The sequence below is a fragment of the Anoplopoma fimbria genome, chromosome 12 (assembly GCF_027596085.1).
Source record: "Anoplopoma fimbria isolate UVic2021 breed Golden Eagle Sablefish chromosome 12, Afim_UVic_2022, whole genome shotgun sequence".
Taxonomy (NCBI): Eukaryota; Metazoa; Chordata; class Actinopteri; order Perciformes; family Anoplopomatidae; genus Anoplopoma; species Anoplopoma fimbria.
The window spans coordinates 14,956,826-14,974,062 of NC_072460.1; the positions used below are offsets into that span (position 1 = coordinate 14,956,826).

Below are 17,237 nucleotides of genomic sequence, written 5' to 3' on the forward strand. Positions count from 1 at the left end.
AGGGAGGGAGAGAGAGAGCACTGTGAATAAGTCCAGCCATTTCCTAAACTGAGCGTAATAAGTCATTTTTCACATTGATCATTCCACACATCCGCCTTCCAACATAAGCATCTCCACTTTATTTCTGGCTGTCAAAGCACAGCTCTGTTGTTTTTCCACTTGTGTATCTCTATAAATATTTCTATCCTTCTTTCTTTTTCTCATCCACTCTGTTTTTTCCATTTTCCCATTACTCGTTTCCTTGTTTGTCTCTCATGTTTTGTCTCTTAGAACTTACATCCATTTAGAAGGGCATTGAGAAAAATAGAATGAATGAGCGATCGTCTAACCTCGGTCAATGAGTACTGCCAACATGCCCTAGAGCTGCTGAGTGGCCAACAGCAGGAAGTTGCGGTCACACAGAGACGCTCCCAGATCTCAATGTGGGAAACTACGTATATTAAGTAGGGTGTTTCTGGAAAAGAGTATGCATTCTCGGTTGACTTTCCCCGGGTAAATAAAGGTTAAAAGGAGTAATAACCTTAATAAAAAAAGAAGAAAAAGTCCAGATTTCTATCTCCCCTTCATAACTCTTAATTCTTACTGTGTCTCCTCCTCTTCTCTTTTAATAAACAGCAGAGTGGAACGAAATCCTCTGATTTCAAGCAGACCAGGACACACCAGGCCAGTTACTACTTAGGGTTGCACAATATATGGAATAAGGCAGATATGATCTGAATTAAATACATTTTCTCTGTGTGAAAAGAAGAGGGGTACAGGAAAAAGAGAGAGAAGACGTGAAATTATAGCAAGAGGCCGTTGGATCAACAGTGAAGTCTAAAGTTGTATCTGAAGCGCTGGTCTAGAGATGCAGTGCTGAGAATTAAACAAGTCTGTTTATTACTGATGGATGTTATATGGTGCTTATATATGTTGAATCTTATCGCAACACAAATACTGGTTCACTGTTGCCTTGGTATATTGTCTGCGTGTGTATGACAGAGAGAAACAGAAAAAAAGAAGGTTAAAGTCTGCTTGTGTCTCTGAGTGTTTAAATGGGAGGAGATGTAGTGTGATTCGCTGTTGGTTATCGTCTATGTATTTGATATGTGTGTTATGAAACACTCCTTTCTGATGCAGGTGCTACTTGTCTATATTTCTACAGTTAAACAGGAAGTTGATAGGTCTTCTTCAAAGCTAAGATGGAAACTTAAATAGTGTGGACACCGGCAAATACACACGTAAATGCACACTAATTACAAACATTTTTACATAGCACTATTGTATACAGACAGTTTGAGTTATGTGTGTGTGTGTGTGTTTGCGTGAATTCATACAGTGTGTGTGTGTTTTACAAAAGACTGATGCTCTCAACATCTGGAATTTGATTATGGTCTTAGTAAAAGGGCCTAAAATGATAAGTGTAACTTTGTGTGGTTGTTTTTGAGTGTATGAATATTCATCCAAACCGTCGATTTCTACCAGCCAACAGACCCTCGACAGCTACACTACCAACACATATTCTCCTCAGAGTCACCCAAGACACACACTTTAACACTCACACACAGACAGTTCATACATACGTTCCCATATACACACACACACACACACACACACACACACACACACACACACACGCCTCCCTTTTCCTGAAACCCTCCCTTACATACCAGAGTTCTTACAACGTCAATGGCTGTGATATGGTGAGACTGGGAGGTTGATAAATATCTCAATGTTTAGCTCCCACATCTTTGCAAAAACATTAAATATATAGGTTTGTAACAGCATTGAAAACTATTCAAAAATTCCACGTGTTAACATACAGTTATGAGGAAAGGAAATCCTCCATGTTAGAACAACTTTAGTGCAAAAAGTATCAACCTCTTAATACCAAGAATCTCTTGAATCTGCACACTTAAAAGTGAATATGTTTAAAAAATACTATCCAATGGACTTATTAACTTGTACTTTAAGACATTCAATACTATCTTACCAACTACAAAAACTGTAGAAACATAATGCAGGGCAAGCACTCACAGTGCTAATCAATTGAATTCATCGGGAATAGTTAAGAATGATTCACTACCAGTATGTCATACTATGAAATGTATTCATTTTTCCAATTTATTCCACCATATGTGCACAAACTGATCCAAGAGATCAGAGTTCTACTTAACAAATCCAACTATTAGCATTATTGTTAACAGCTGAGAGAGATGCTTTCCACAAAGCCTTTTCAGTGTCTCTGATCACTCAGGCAGATTATCTAGGATTTACACCTACACACATGACGGGAAATAAAACACCAACAATAAACAACCAAATGTTATCACTGATGACTTGCAGTAGATCAGTGAGAGATCTAAGCTAAGAAATAGCTGAAGATAGTCTCTCTCCCCTGTGCTGGACGGTATTTATTACAATGACCTGCTGGCTACATTCATCTTTGATTCTCTCTGCTGCATTGCCAACTGGATGAGAAAGTGTCCTTTTCCTCATCTGTGCTTCTCTCTCTTCATCCAGATAGCGGTTAATAGGCCATCTGACCGAGTTCCAACAGAAACATTCTGATTAAAAAGACATTCATCCTCTGCCCAGACAAATCTTGCACTGTCTTACACGGAAGTCCAATCAGCACACAGACACAGTCGTCCGCCTATATGCTGTGAAATAACACGTGTGCAAACACACACAAATGCAGAAATTATTTTGTCTGTATTAATGTTAAATGTCTTTGTTAAATCAAAGTTTCCATTGATAACGTGACATGAATGTAACTACAATAACTTGATGATCCGCTTTTCTCTACAACAGCTAAAGTATGTGAATTGCGTGTTCATGTGCTTTTAACTTTTACAATTCTTTTTTATTTGACATTATATTAAAGTGACAGTGTATGACGGCAGCGGACCCTCCTTTGATAACCTGCAGCTGACCGGCATTGCCCTCTGACCCCTCCATGCTGACCAGAGGGGAGGGGTCAGACTGATAGGAGTGACTGTCTGACACTAATGAGACAGCAGCCCCGGAAAAGATGGACGAGCTGAGGGTAAAGAAACTCTTCCAACGCTTGACCCCAAACACTCCTATCCCACAAAGGGAAACCTAGACGCACAGATTAACACACACATGTGCATGAGCACACTCTGGTGACAGCTGCATGTGAGTAGCACACACATGTAGAGGTAGAGGCATGACGCATGCACAAACACATTTAAACAGAGAGTAGACTGTGTGAACAAACTCTGCGGGAGTTACTGTATCCCTATTATACTTCATGCGTTCCCACACAGTGTGAGTCAGCACATGGCTTCCATGCCAAAGTCTGTAAAACGGGTAATGAATGCAGCAGGAAACTGTGTTGGATTCGGCACATGCAGCCCATCCAGATACATTCTAAGCCATTCAGGACCAAAGCTAGGGTTAACATACTTGATGATAGTTCTTTAACATACCTTTTTCACACTCATGGCTTCATCTATGCAGTAGGTGATCCATCAACAGAGAAACCACCCACTATCAATCTATAAAAACAGACTTGCCAACCGGCACACGACTAACTATAATTGCTCCAGATACACACTTTGTATAGACACATGTAATACCATGCCCCTTTCTATGCTTCTTATTCACACATGCACCGACACAAAGATGAAGTGAATACCCAAGCACTCACATATAGTTCCTCTGCATTGGCACTAAACAACCACTCTTTTGGGCACATATACACACCATGCCAATCCATAAATCAGATGATAATTGAGTAGCACTGCACCAGTAATAAACAGAGTAGTATAAACAGCCAGTGTCTGGCCTGGGTACACCACCTCCCACTGGCATGCTGCTGGCAGCCTTCCTGGCAACTTAAAAACACACAAGCACACACATACAGCACACACACACACACACACACACACACACACACACACACACACACACACACTCACACTCACACTCACACACACACACACACACACACTCACACACACACACACACACACACACACACACACACTTGCTGAATGCATTTACAGTAATGCAAAGACAAAACCACTTACCTGTAGGGTTTACAGACACATGTTAAAACACAGTGTGATGTAAGGGAAAAACACACATGATAGGAGGCAATGGAAGAAGCTTTGCAGAAATCAATGCAACTGAGAGGCTATATGTCTCCAGTGATAAAAGTCAGGAAACATATAAAGTCTCTCATTGTGTTATTGCTGTGACAGGAATGAGGACCAAGATTGTTTGCCATAAATGCATAGTACATTTACTGTCCCACTGGGAAAGTCAAATCTGAGCTTGCTGGGATTCAGATTTGAGTATAAATGCCCCAATTTCCAACTTTATCACTGGGAAAGTTTAAAACCAACCCAACAGTCATGGCATGATGTCAAGAGGGATGGCTAGGGACAATGTCGGCGGTATCATGATGATACATTTAACAGGCACACTGAGAACTACTTACCCTGGTCTGCGGACGTTGGTACAAGGAAACAAATGATAGGACATTAAGCCTCATGATTCAGATCATTACAGTTGGTCACACTGTGCATTTCTAGAGTGTGATTACATCAGGCAAAAAGCATGACAGCGTGGAAGTGGTTTCAAGTGCTGGGAGGACACAATCTAGACAGTTTATGTCTCGTGGATTACTCCTTTATAAATAGAGCACTTAGGAATGAACTGAGATCTAACAAAAGATCCGGTCACTTGGAAGGACACTGCTCTCTGAGGACACCCAGATGGTGTCTTGTGATGCATATGAATGTCACTGAATTTTTTTACCCTCACCTCTCAAGATCAGCGATTTTCTTCTCCTTGCACAATTTGTCCATCTCAGCATCCCTGAGAGCTGCCATTAGTCTCTCAACTTCCAGTTGTGACTTCCCAGATTCCTCTTTGTTGCGAGCCACTTCCTGCTCCAGAAGCCTCAGACGATCTGTGATGTCGGGACACTTCCGGACTGTTTCTTCCGAGTTTTGGGTCTTTCGGAGGAAGACAGGACGGAGAGCAAGTGGATATATTAGTGATACACAATACACTACATATTTTAATATTATGGAATTATCACAGCAGATATATAGTGGCCAATTTAGGACATCCCAGACTCAGACTTCAAACAATACATATATTCAAAAGTGATATACTGGAACTGGTATAATGGTATGATAGAATTAAGTTAGCATTGTGCTAAAACATTAGTATGCTACATTGTAAACTGTAAGTATTAGCATGTTACCATGTAAGAATTTGGCTTAAGTACAGGTGAAGCTCGCAAAGTAAAAGCTTAGCCTAACAAGGTACAGCTGAAGCTAACAAACTGGCACTGCAGCTGAGGAAGACCAAGCAAAGCTTCAAATGACAAAGTATATCTGAAAACGACAAAGGACAGCTACGGCTGAATGGATGTTGAGCTAAGCGTGACAAAATACAGCTCAGACAGATTAAAGTTAAACCAGGTCTGGCAACAGAGAGCTGAAAGAGTCTGAGATGTCCTAAAATGGTCTCCGCATCAAAGACACACATGTAAGAACAAACAAACAAGAAGCATAAAATAAAAGAACCTACCGTGGGGCTTCCTGCTGGAGGCCCATCTACTTTGGCTGGAACCTAGAAGTTAATACAAATAAATTAAACAGATGTTAAATTAGGAATACAGTATAAGAACCAAGTACAGTCATATGAGAGAGATTGGACACTGACAATTACAAAGGGTCTGTGTGAGATCATTGTGCATGGGTAGCTTTGAAAGCTAAAGGGAAAGGTAAGTCAATCCTGAGTATGTGGTTGGGGTCACTATCTAGCTGAAGCAGAACCAATCTGTGCCCTCATCCGCTCCCATCCCTTCATCAACCCCCCCCCCCCCGTTCCTCTGCCGCCTGCTTTTCTGTGGTTTGCGTCTATCAGTTGCCTCCTCGGGGCGTCCGTCATGTAGAGTTTGGAGTTCAGTCATTATCATTATAAAATTACTGACTCTCTCTGTTTGGCTGCGATTTTATGAGACCACCAAACATCTCAATTTTATTTTCTAAGTAAAATGTTGAAAAAAACAGAGTTATACTGATGAATTCTTTCTTCTCTGAGAAAAATATCCCAGAGGAAGTTTGTACCCTAGAATTATCTTTCTCCCTCTTTCGCTTGGTCTTCACTTCACTCTGTCTTCTGTGTTTGCGAAGATTGTTTTACTTGTTGAAACAGCTGAGGCCACTCGTTTAAACATCATCAAGTGAGCGTGCACAACACACACACACACACACACACACACACACACACACACACACACACACACACACACACACACACACACACACACACACACACACACACACACACACACAATGAGCAATTTATTGTTGGGGCTACATGGGTCTGGGACTGTACATGTAGCTCTGCTTGAGTCTGTCATTAGAAAAAAAAGAGTGTCTGTTAACTATTACCACTAGCCAATCTGAACAAATGCCTCTTTTTTTCCTTTATAATTTCCCAGATAAAACATATGCATAAGTGGGCCCCTGTATATGGGAGATACTGCCATGGGCACAGCACATGGAGCACAAAAACAAAAACGTTTACATCTGTAAATGTTAAAATATACACTCAAAATGTCAATGGTGACTCTTTTATTCTGTGTACTTGGTTTTTGTTCCCACATCTGTATGCCCATGGATATGACTTAGACTAACATGAGTACAATATATGTGCCAAATGTGACCTTAAAAAGCCCCTAAAGAATGTCACCTAATGTGTATACTATAGAAATGTGACTGTACTAAGGATTACATGCTGTGAAAAAGAAGAAGAAAGAACATTTGGCCCCCTGGAAGACGAGTAGAGTCATTGTTTACCTCACCCCTGTTACCTCCACACCTAGCCTCATTCACTCGTGCACATGCATCAAACCCAATCTTAGTTTGCACAAAATGCATTAGACCTAAGTGGACCAGAGTTTGTTATGTTCTTTCAGTGAAAAAATGAAAATACAGACAGGGGAAAGCAGGGGCTGAGAGGACATTGTGTCCAACGGGAATTTGTGATATTATGACAGGAGGGGGAAGGCAGTAAAGATACGATTACATATTTGGTCAATGAAATTATTATTATCATTCCTGGAAATGTCTCAGAAGTGTAAATATTACAAATAAGTTAAATATGTGTGGCCACCAGGATCTGAACTGGGTCAGCGGATACCCACTCTAATCGTGGCTGGTTAGCATTGAGCATTAAATTATCGGTCAGTTCAGAAATCATTGTCTGAAAGTCTTATCTCGATATTATTGACAAAAGGAAAAGAGACCAAGAAAAAAGAAAAAGCAACAAAAAAGTTAAGAAGATATGACATCCGCCTGGTTTGAAAAGAGTCTTTTGAAAAGGACTTAAAAGTGAGTTGAGGAGTGGTGCATGCTTGCTGATTCATGCCAACCTTCTTTGGAAAGGTCATTGCCTTCACTGAGGTTCTTAACAATTTTCTCTTTGTAGAGCTAGTGTTTAGTTCCAGAAGTCCTTTATTAACCCCGGCATCAACAAATACTGTTTTATGGGAAGAGGATGAGGATGCAGTGAAGTCAACAGAGCTCTGAGGTCAAGATAAAAAGCTCCGCTAACAGCTTGACTGAGTCAACAATACAAACATCTGCAGATACATTGAGTGGGCCAGCGTGTGTACACGACCTGAAGGCGAACACAAACTCTACATCTGCATGAGAGGTAAATGTCTGTCAGGCAAAAGCTCCATTTTTGGAGGTATTTGAGATTAACATCAAATAAGTATGCTTCTCATACAACTATTGGATTAATGTCATGATCTCAAAATGATTTACTATATATCAAGTAAGTTTTTGAGGAAAATAAAAAAATCGGATAATATCCTATGTCCAAATATAATCATTTTGCACACCAGCCTCAATATCTTACAGTCACAAGGAAAATTCAGCTAATTTTCTCAGGAAATTTCTTCATTATACTAATTAAGATCAAGCACATTTGATGTATAGTTTCTGTCAAAACCTGATGAATCTATATAGCCAAACACTTTTTTTTAAGAAGTACAATAAGGAAATGCCCAATGTAAATAACCCAGCATTCCTTTCTTGTTCCATCACATTTAATCGAAACCATCAAGTGAAACTTTTGCAGATTAATAAAGTTGTATTGTATTGTACTACTTTGCAAATCTGAACTTTCCAGTATTGAGACCAAAGTACATGTTGTTGTCAGGATCAAATTGTGTTATATACTGCCTGATGGCACTGAAGTCAATGTACTTGTGTGTATGTGTTTGCGCGGTGGGTCTGTTTGATCAGAATCTGAACTCAGGCACCATTTCAGTTCACCTCTAAGTATTACACCTTCACAACCTTTAACACACCACTCCGCTACAATAAGATCAAACACACCTGCACACTCTCACATCCGCACAAACATGAATTCAACTGTTGTTTCTGTTCTGGCCTGCATGCAAGGGCACACAGAATGAAACACACACACACACACACACACACACACACACACACACACACACACACACACACACACACACACACACACACACACACACACACACACACACACACACACACACACACACATATATAAACACACAAACATCAGATGTGTTTTTCAAAAAAATCTGCAAGTTTACATAACAGGTCTGATTGCTGCCAGGTACAGAAAATAGTCCAATTATGGCAACACTTCTGTCGGAGTGTGAATCTGCTCGCTCCAAAGAGTTATGGAGCTGCTGTCCCTTTCATGTGGTGCCGCGTCAACATTCAACAAGATATCATTTCACAGGAATGAGATGTGTGTATGCTTTTTATGAGAATAAAGGAAAACATTCTCATAAATTCTGGCAGGGCGAGATTCTGTCCTGGCTTGTAAGCCTGGAAGAGGAAAAGAAGACAGCCAGGCCTCTGACTTGGCACCCGGACAGGGTTAGAGGGATATTTTACATCCATAAATCACTCTCTCTTAATTCATCCCTTTATCCTTTGGGACAAAGTGCAGGCAGGCCCTTTGCTAACAATATTTTGGAGGCACACAGGAGGTAAGAGAGTTGAACTACTATTAATGTAGATGTAAGCAGTGTAAATACAGGGTGCAAGTAGTGTATTACAACCAGTGCACAGTAGTTGTAAAAGCAAATTATTTTAATTATTTTTGTACAATGAAGAGTAATCATAAAGCACCATGACGTTCTTTCGAAGTATTCAACACTGAAAGGTTTCGGGAACAGCACTTATTATTTGTTTTATGAGGTCTTTGAAACAAGATTTTGTGTTTGGGCTCATTTTAGAGCTTGGCACAAGGGGCAAAGCATGTGTGAGTCTGTTGTAGATAACGATGAAATATTGATGGCTGTTTGTCTGCAGTCCATACACATACCAGACTATCAATGCTTGTATCAACATGCACACCGTTTCAACCACAAGTTTTGTTTTGGATATTTCATAAAAACTGTAATACATTATCCAAAACATGTTTTCAAAAGCACTGCATATCACACGCACACACCTTTTCTGTTATCAACAAAACATCACCACCTAAGGTATCATGACTTCATCAAAACAATCCATACTGACCGCTCCATCAGGCCTCTGGTTCTGAGTCGGGACGGAGTTAGCAGGTTGACTCGGGGACAGTTTCTGGGGCTGCAGGGCTGAAAGTTTGTCCTTTAATACCTGGTTCTCTTTCCTCATCTGTTCCAACTCCTCCAGCCGAACCCTGTCTTCCCGCTCCTTCTGCTCACGCAGATTCTCTATGACCCGCTCCTGAAATATTAAAAGGACAATAGAAAATAATGTTTAATGAGAGAGGTGATTAGTATTATAGTCAAGAGCCTAGATAGCTATCATCTGCATAAAAGTTTATCCACATTTAAAAAATGTGTGTTTTGCTTCCAGTGTGCAAAAGATTGTCAGCCCTCTGTGATTTCATCTCTTTCCTATCATTATTGAATAACTTTAGCCAGGGTCTGGCTGTTAAGGCTGGCCAGCATGCCTCGCAGAGTGAGGCTGAAGACAAACTCATAAATGCCCATCATAAATAATACTGCTATAAATAATACTGCCATAAATAATAGAACGAACACGAGGAGATCAGAGCCAAGTAGAACAGAGAGAGATGGAGCAAGCAGGAGAAGGGTTGAGGGGCAGAGACAGATTAATTGAGAATGGATTGGACAGCGCAGTAGATCACTTCCTAGCCACTCTGCATTGCCTGCTGATAAGCCAAGTTGGAATGTTTACATCATAATTTTCCCTATTCCCTAATCACATCGGACAGTGGGAGGACCACTGCTTTGGGCGATGGCTTGAGAGCCAGGTCCACACCATGGGTGGCGGAGCATGCAAGGTGTGTGTAGTAGGTGTGTGTTGAGGTGTATGTGTGTGTGCGTGTTTAGGTGTGGACTGAAGTGATTATCAAGGTGTTTACTCAGGTGTTTATTTAGGCACAGAGCACAGTTCAGCAATGAGTCTTTACGATGTGGCATCGCTTGCATGATTGGCAGCTTTAAAACCTTGGGTAATTGGACAAATACACCCACTAACTAGACCTGGCACAGTAACGCACTGCATAGTGGGCTTTGGAGGAGAGGGCGAGAGAGAGAGAGAGAGAGAGAGATCATAAAGGGAGAGAGACCACATGGCTAATAGGTCCTGGGTGTTTTCCCCACATTATGAAATATCTCTAGGATGTTTGGGGTTTAGCGAAAGAGACCAGGATGTGATAATAAAACCTGCCTCTATGAGAAGTGTGGAGCGCCCGTAAGCACAATAAAAATATACACACATTACATCACAGTCAGACACAAACACACACACGCGTATACAAACACCAAAGAGCAGGGCTCGGCTCGGGCACAATGCCCCAGCCTGTTAATTAGAACCACAGCACTGTGGCTAGCGACTGGCTCCAAGAGCAGGTTTGTGACAGGGAGGGTGATTAGCAACACACACACTCGCTCTTGTAAACACATTACACCCACCCTGTGTTTACCACAAAGTCTGAAAAGCTCGCCATCGTACTCCTCATCTTAGCTCAATTATATGTAGGCTGCATCAGAAGTGGTTTCTGGGTAAACAGATCGGCCGAGGCAGAAAAGGGATTTACAGTTTATTGTCGCCATTATGCTATTCATTTCAAAGTCCGTCAGCAACAAAAACAAATTTAGGTGATAAAAGATCATTTTAAGTGAAAACATCAATGTACTGAATGAAAAACACTCCAGCCAACATCTAGTCTATTAATAAATCTCTTTTAGTGAGCAATTGCAAACTTTTTTTTTTGGAGATTCAATAAATTCACTGCAGTTCAACTAAAATGAAATTCAATACTATTGGAGTAAATAATTGCAGCCTAAAGAGCAGACATAGACAGATAGACACACTCAACACTCCACACATATCTGTCATGAACTCAAGCACCCCTGTGTCTTACTCCACTTCACCTGGTTTCATATGATCAGTGTCAAAGCACTTAACATTGTGTAAAGGACATACATTTCTTACAGAGGAGGCTTTGTTAGGTGACTCAGCACAAATGTTATATCTCTCGTGCAGAACCAACCTTTGATGTAGTTTAAATACCACCTTTTCAGTAACAAAGCATAGTGCTAGGTCAGGCAGAGCACTTGAAGTCAGGCTTGTTTTAGCTGATGGGCATCAGCTGTTTGCAATATGCTTCACAATGACTGTCTCATTCACAGCTGTGACTCGTAACATCCAATCATATTCTCCAGGCAGGAGAGATGCATGTCTCCCATTTTTTCTGTGGAAGCTCCTGTAGAGTTTTTGCTACCGTCTCTTCAGTCCCTTAAGACCAGTCCCCCTAATTATGCACTTGGCAGGTCAGAGAACAAGTAACACAACAGAAATATGTAAGAATTAACATTAAAACTGTGGTAGCCACAGAAAAAACAAGAAGTACAGCTGGACTTCCACATCTGCCCAAACTAGGAACTCTATAAACTCTTAAGCAGCAGCCAGTGCCAACAAAATGTAAACCAGCATCCATCTTTTTGCCTGCAGTACAAACAAACACGTAAATGGGAACCATTTTAGCCTGCAGCGCCAAAGAAATCATTTTTTAAGACTGTAGTACCAACAAATGTGTGCCAGCAACAACTTCAAACATGCAACAAAAGTAGGCAAAATCAAGTCCATCAGAAATTAAGCCAGGCAGTTCAAGTTAGAATTATTACATTCTTTTTTTAAATCCTGTTTTAAAGAGATTTAACATATCCTTTAAATTGCCTCGAATCCCTGTGTGTCAAACATCCTCCCCCTCCTATAACGCTTGATGCCACTGCCTATTGCCTTCTAAGCTAAGGCCTGTGACCTCCCGGTCTGTCACATTATCTGGCCAAAATCACAACATGAGGTCACACAATCAAGCGGCCCTATATTTTTAGAGCGGCGCTATGTGATTCTGACTCATTCCTGCCGACAAATGATAGATGTAGCAGTGAAGTGAAGAGGTGAAGAAACGTGTCAAAACATCGCTCCCCCTGCAGAGAGAGAGTAGCCCTGAGGGGCGAAGTTAGAGGACTAGACCACCGAGTCGAATGTAACGATTACGACTTCACGACATCACAACACGTAGCTGTACAGGTAGTAACATCACGGAGTTACTGAAATCTGAATCAAGAGGAGTGGGACATAATTGTGAAGGACCAAGCCATAGTGACTGACCACTTCACTTAATGCACTCAATTTCATTTGAAGTTTATGGCATCTACATGTAAATTAAGATATGTTTTTTATTTTCAATGAGAATACAAAATGCACTTTATTTTAACACATTTTAGCAAATTCATGAACAAATCGCTAAAGGCTTGAGTAGAAATAAAAACACTGTTCTCGAAAGTAACTCCTTTACCAGAAAATATGGCAAAATACATTGTATTGGGTAAATGTATATGTGCAATGAAATGCACTCCATTTTACTAAAGATGAAGCACCTAAGTGGACAACAAGCCCATTCATCTGTTAATGTTAGTGGTGGCATGCTAGCTCAATGGTTTTGAGGTGAAATTTTATGGAGACCAGCCCCTCTTTTTATTCGTATTATTTTGCACGAAAAATAACAAATGCTCATTTGTCCACCCATGTGACGTTGGTCTGTTTAGTTCAACTTGATTAACATGGTTGTACAGCAATTAATGCTGCAATGTATCTTCAAATATATATATGCATAAGTTACTGTGCTCATTATACTATTTACTGAGTCTATGTAGGCCAGTAAATCCAGTTAAAAATCAATGATATTGATATTTTACTAACATTGGACTTGCCTTACGATGTCCATTGAGACTTAAAAGTACAATCTCTCTTTCATTAAGTTCCCTCATGGTCACAGTTACTATTTTTCCTCTATATGTGCGTGGTTGTATTATCTGGTACTGAATTTCTATCCCAGTGTGATACTCTCAGGTAACTGTGTTCCTCTTGCCAGCTCTGTTCTTTGTCTTCTTCATTCAAATGCCTTGCAGAAGCTACTCATTTTTCATTTTTGCCTCCATCCTTACATTCCTTGACCTCTTCCTCCCTTAATTCTGAGGCCACCTCTTCCATCAGGGCTGTGCCTCTTCTGCCTGCCATTCCACTTTTCCATCCCTCCATTCCTCCCCTTTTCAAAACTTCTATCCTCCTCTTATTCCATGGATCATTCCCTCCCTATGTTCAGCGCAGTTAGACGGGGACTAATCCTCCGTCTATGTTCACCTTATACCTCCCTTCTACTTCCCCCCCTTACTGTTTTCAGAGGACCTCATCTAGTGTGGTCCAAGATCCATAAATCAGGAGTCTGGGTCAGTAAATTATGGCACTGAGTCATAGCAAAGAGCGCAACTTAATTAAGCTGTATGCCGTAAACTAGCTTCCTTAAAGACAAATGTGCCTCAGTGGGTAAAAATTTCCAGACCTCTCCAGACCAGTTGGTGGTCAAACGGTGTCATTTTGGGAGTCTTTATTTAGTCTGTATAGTATTATCTGTTGTTATGTCTACATCTGACAAACAAGTTTTAGTTTCCTCCATTATTAGTGTGCATAATACTTCACACCATCCATCCGGCAACTGTTCTACCAGAGCAACCCTGACCCTCACCTTGAGTCTCTTTTCTCAGCAGGTTCTGTCAGATTTCCTTGACCTCCAACCTTTTAAATGAGGCCATCCTCCTCCTCCTCCTCCTCCTCCCTCCATCCCTCCCTCTGTCCTGTACCTTTTCTGACAGAGCTTCCTCCAGTGTGGCCAGCGCTGTGTCTGTGTTGCTGGAGTCAGTCTGAAGACCTTGGACCCTTTCCCTCAACCCAGCCAGCTGTTTGTCTTTATCCTTTAACTGCTCCAACAGGTTCTCAATCTGGAGAGAGATGGACAGAGACAGAGAGGAGCTGAGGTTAGTAACATGCTGATGTGAAACAAGCGTTATGGGCAGAAACGTTTAGATCAAACGTTAAAAAGTAGTATTCGTGCAAAGTACACAACTGGACTAACGTGACTGGACACCTTGCGGTACCGAAGTACCACAAAAAGTAATTATCCCATTGACCGCTGATTCATCGAGAAGATGAATCTAGACACTGAATAGTGTGCTCAGCCTCTGGCCGCATTCTCCAATTTCCTGCTGTAATGTCTTCCATTCGTGCCTGGCATCTTAAAGATGAGCAGTGAAGAAAGTCTCAACTGTAAGGCTTGGGTCAAGACAATTATGGTTGGATCCAGGAAGTTAGAAGTTAGACTCTGTGGAGAGGTGCAAACATAAATCAGCTTCAGTGCTAGTTTAGTAGTGGTATACTAAGAGTTCATTCAGCCCATCATCGGCTTATGAGACTGTGTCTCTGCATCTGCCTTTCTGCGGCTAACCTCATGTCACTAAAGTGGTGGTGCAATAGCCAGTTGCTGTGTTCAAAAGCCTTTATCTGATGAACATCCGCAAAACAGAACAGAAACACACAAAGACACATGCACAGTCACACACAGCCACACACAGCCACACACACAGGCGCACACCCAAACACAAAACGCTCCGAGCTGTACCAAACAAAACACTAGCAGATGCAGCTGGGGCAGGGCACAGTGCGATGCAATGAGACTCCAGAGGTCTACAAATTAGTTACAAAGGGATAGCACATGTGATGACAGGACATGGTGACATGGTGACTTATAATTTCCCAAAAGCACACTCTACATTCTATTGCATTTTAATTAAAGTCATCTTGATCAATAAAAAACATTAAATTTGCAAAGTTGATGTACTGAGATCCCCTGAGACCTATACACTGGCATATTTCCCTGTCGCCAACTCCGTCTTCTTTAGTGTTTTTTCTACAGACAGACAAAGCGCCATTCACTCACTGCTGCAAAGCATTAATTCCACATTTGACCCAAGTGGTCCTTTCTCAGCTCAGGGCTTGAATTGTACAAAGGAAAGGCACAGGCAATGAAAGGAATTCATTATTTAATGAACATGAGAATCCAATAAAATAAATAAAAGAAAAGCACTTCAGGCCATCAAGAGACCACATTTTAACTGAGATGGTGAAAGGCTAGAAAATGTCCAGTGGGGGGGACATTTAAGCTGCATTCCAGTCATGGGTACATAGATAGATAATGTGCAAATCTCCACAGCTATTTTACAAATGAATCCAATTAGACTTCAGACTTTGGTGTTCTCTGCTCCCTGGAGGGCAAGAGCTAAGATTTTATGGAGCCATCTTGGTTTTGGCAGCGGAGGGAAAGCGGCAGGAGGGGAAGGGAAAAAGCAGTCAGAACCCTTCAGCAGATCTTGATAGGTTAATGATGGTCATTATATAGCCAAGTTAAAAGCTCTGGTAGGTCAGTCCACAAGCGATAGGGACATCAAACCCTTCAGGGAATGATGGGAAAGCTTCACACTACCAAAGTCAGATACAATTCCCAGCAATTCATGATTGCAATGGGTGTGATAGAATGGATTTTAGGGGTTGATACTGCGTGAGAGAGAAAGAGACTGAGGTGATTATTCTCTTATGTTTCTCTCATTTTCAAGTGACAGAGCTGAAGAGGTACTTTTCGCTTGCTTTCCAAGGGACGTAGCCACTTGAGAAGCAAAGCTAGACACATTATAACGTTCTCGGTCTCAACATCATGAAGCTCACAGATTAAACAAGACTGAGGCTGGAACATGCTTATCTCCACACGCATTAAACACAAGATGAAGTACAAACAAACCAAACATGGCTTTGACCTTTGGTTGTAGCAGCTCAGTAGCTTCGACATACCTTGTTAAAATAAACAGTAAAATAGTAAATACCCACCGAAACATATACATTTACACTCATGCACACCCCTAGCTCCCTATCCCTATCGGCACCACAGAGCCTTATTTCAGGTCAAATTGAGCATGTTGCCCCTGGTCTTAGATAAATGATTACATTCTTTAGCAGGCTTCAGTTTGCTTTGGCCTGGTCGCACAAAATAACAACCACTCGATGAAATGTTTAGCCACGTCGCTCTGCCTCCTGTGAAATTGTGCAGAAAAACGTTCAACAGAAGTTAAACGTTGTATCGAGGAGTCACATGAGTCATGGATATGGGAAAGAGGGCAAAGGAATTCTGTCAGAATTCGCTAAAATCAAAACATACTCTCCGAAGAGAAATGCCTTTTGTTGACAGGCGAGGCGCAGGGCAGCCATATGCCTTTCTGGGAGAGAGGGGGGCAGTAGCTCGATTGTTATGATGAGAGCAGCAGTCATTCATTTTATCTCTGTGTATGAGGCTACCTCAAACTATACTCCCGCATCTCTCTCTCACACACACACACATACACACAGGCTTTTATCATTAAACCACTGTGCATATGTCATCCCACTCTCAAACCACACACACCTCCCGCTGAAGCAGACCACCTACGGTAGGCCGCTACCATGACTCTATGGGCCAGGCACTGCAGTGTGGACTGTCTATCTCAGTGAGTGTGTAACCTCCTGAGAAACCATGACGTCTGTCTCAGTCAACTCCCACACACATGGCTCACCACTGTTTACGCTTATGAGTCTGATAACTTTATCAACCAGCTGATAGGATGGGACCAGGTTCTCCTTAAATATGGCAATGCGTAGTTACCTTTTACTGACCTTTTGCAAAATAGACATCGTTGACATAATTATGTAAAATAAAACTAGAATTACCGACTCTTGGTTGTATGACTGCATCAACCAGTCAAGTTGAAGTTTACATCCACATCTGTCCAAAATGTCATCACAATTGTGTGAAAT

The 17,237-nt window shown here is 41.3% G+C and overlaps 1 protein-coding gene across 1 annotated transcript in view; it reads right to left on the minus strand.

The window, feature by feature from the left end:
- Positions 1-17,237, minus strand: part of LOC129099457 (ERC protein 2-like) — a 138,834-nt gene that overhangs the window by 77,011 nt on the left and 44,586 nt on the right. Inside the window, exons 9-12 of the mRNA XM_054608706.1 lie at positions 14,204-14,341; positions 9,564-9,752; positions 5,554-5,595; positions 4,777-4,970 (exon numbers count right to left, since the gene is read on the minus strand). Of these exons, the coding sequence (XP_054464681.1) occupies positions 4,777-4,970; positions 5,554-5,595; positions 9,564-9,752; positions 14,204-14,341 (563 nt within the window). The remainder of the gene's footprint in view (positions 1-4,776; positions 4,971-5,553; positions 5,596-9,563; positions 9,753-14,203; positions 14,342-17,237) is intronic.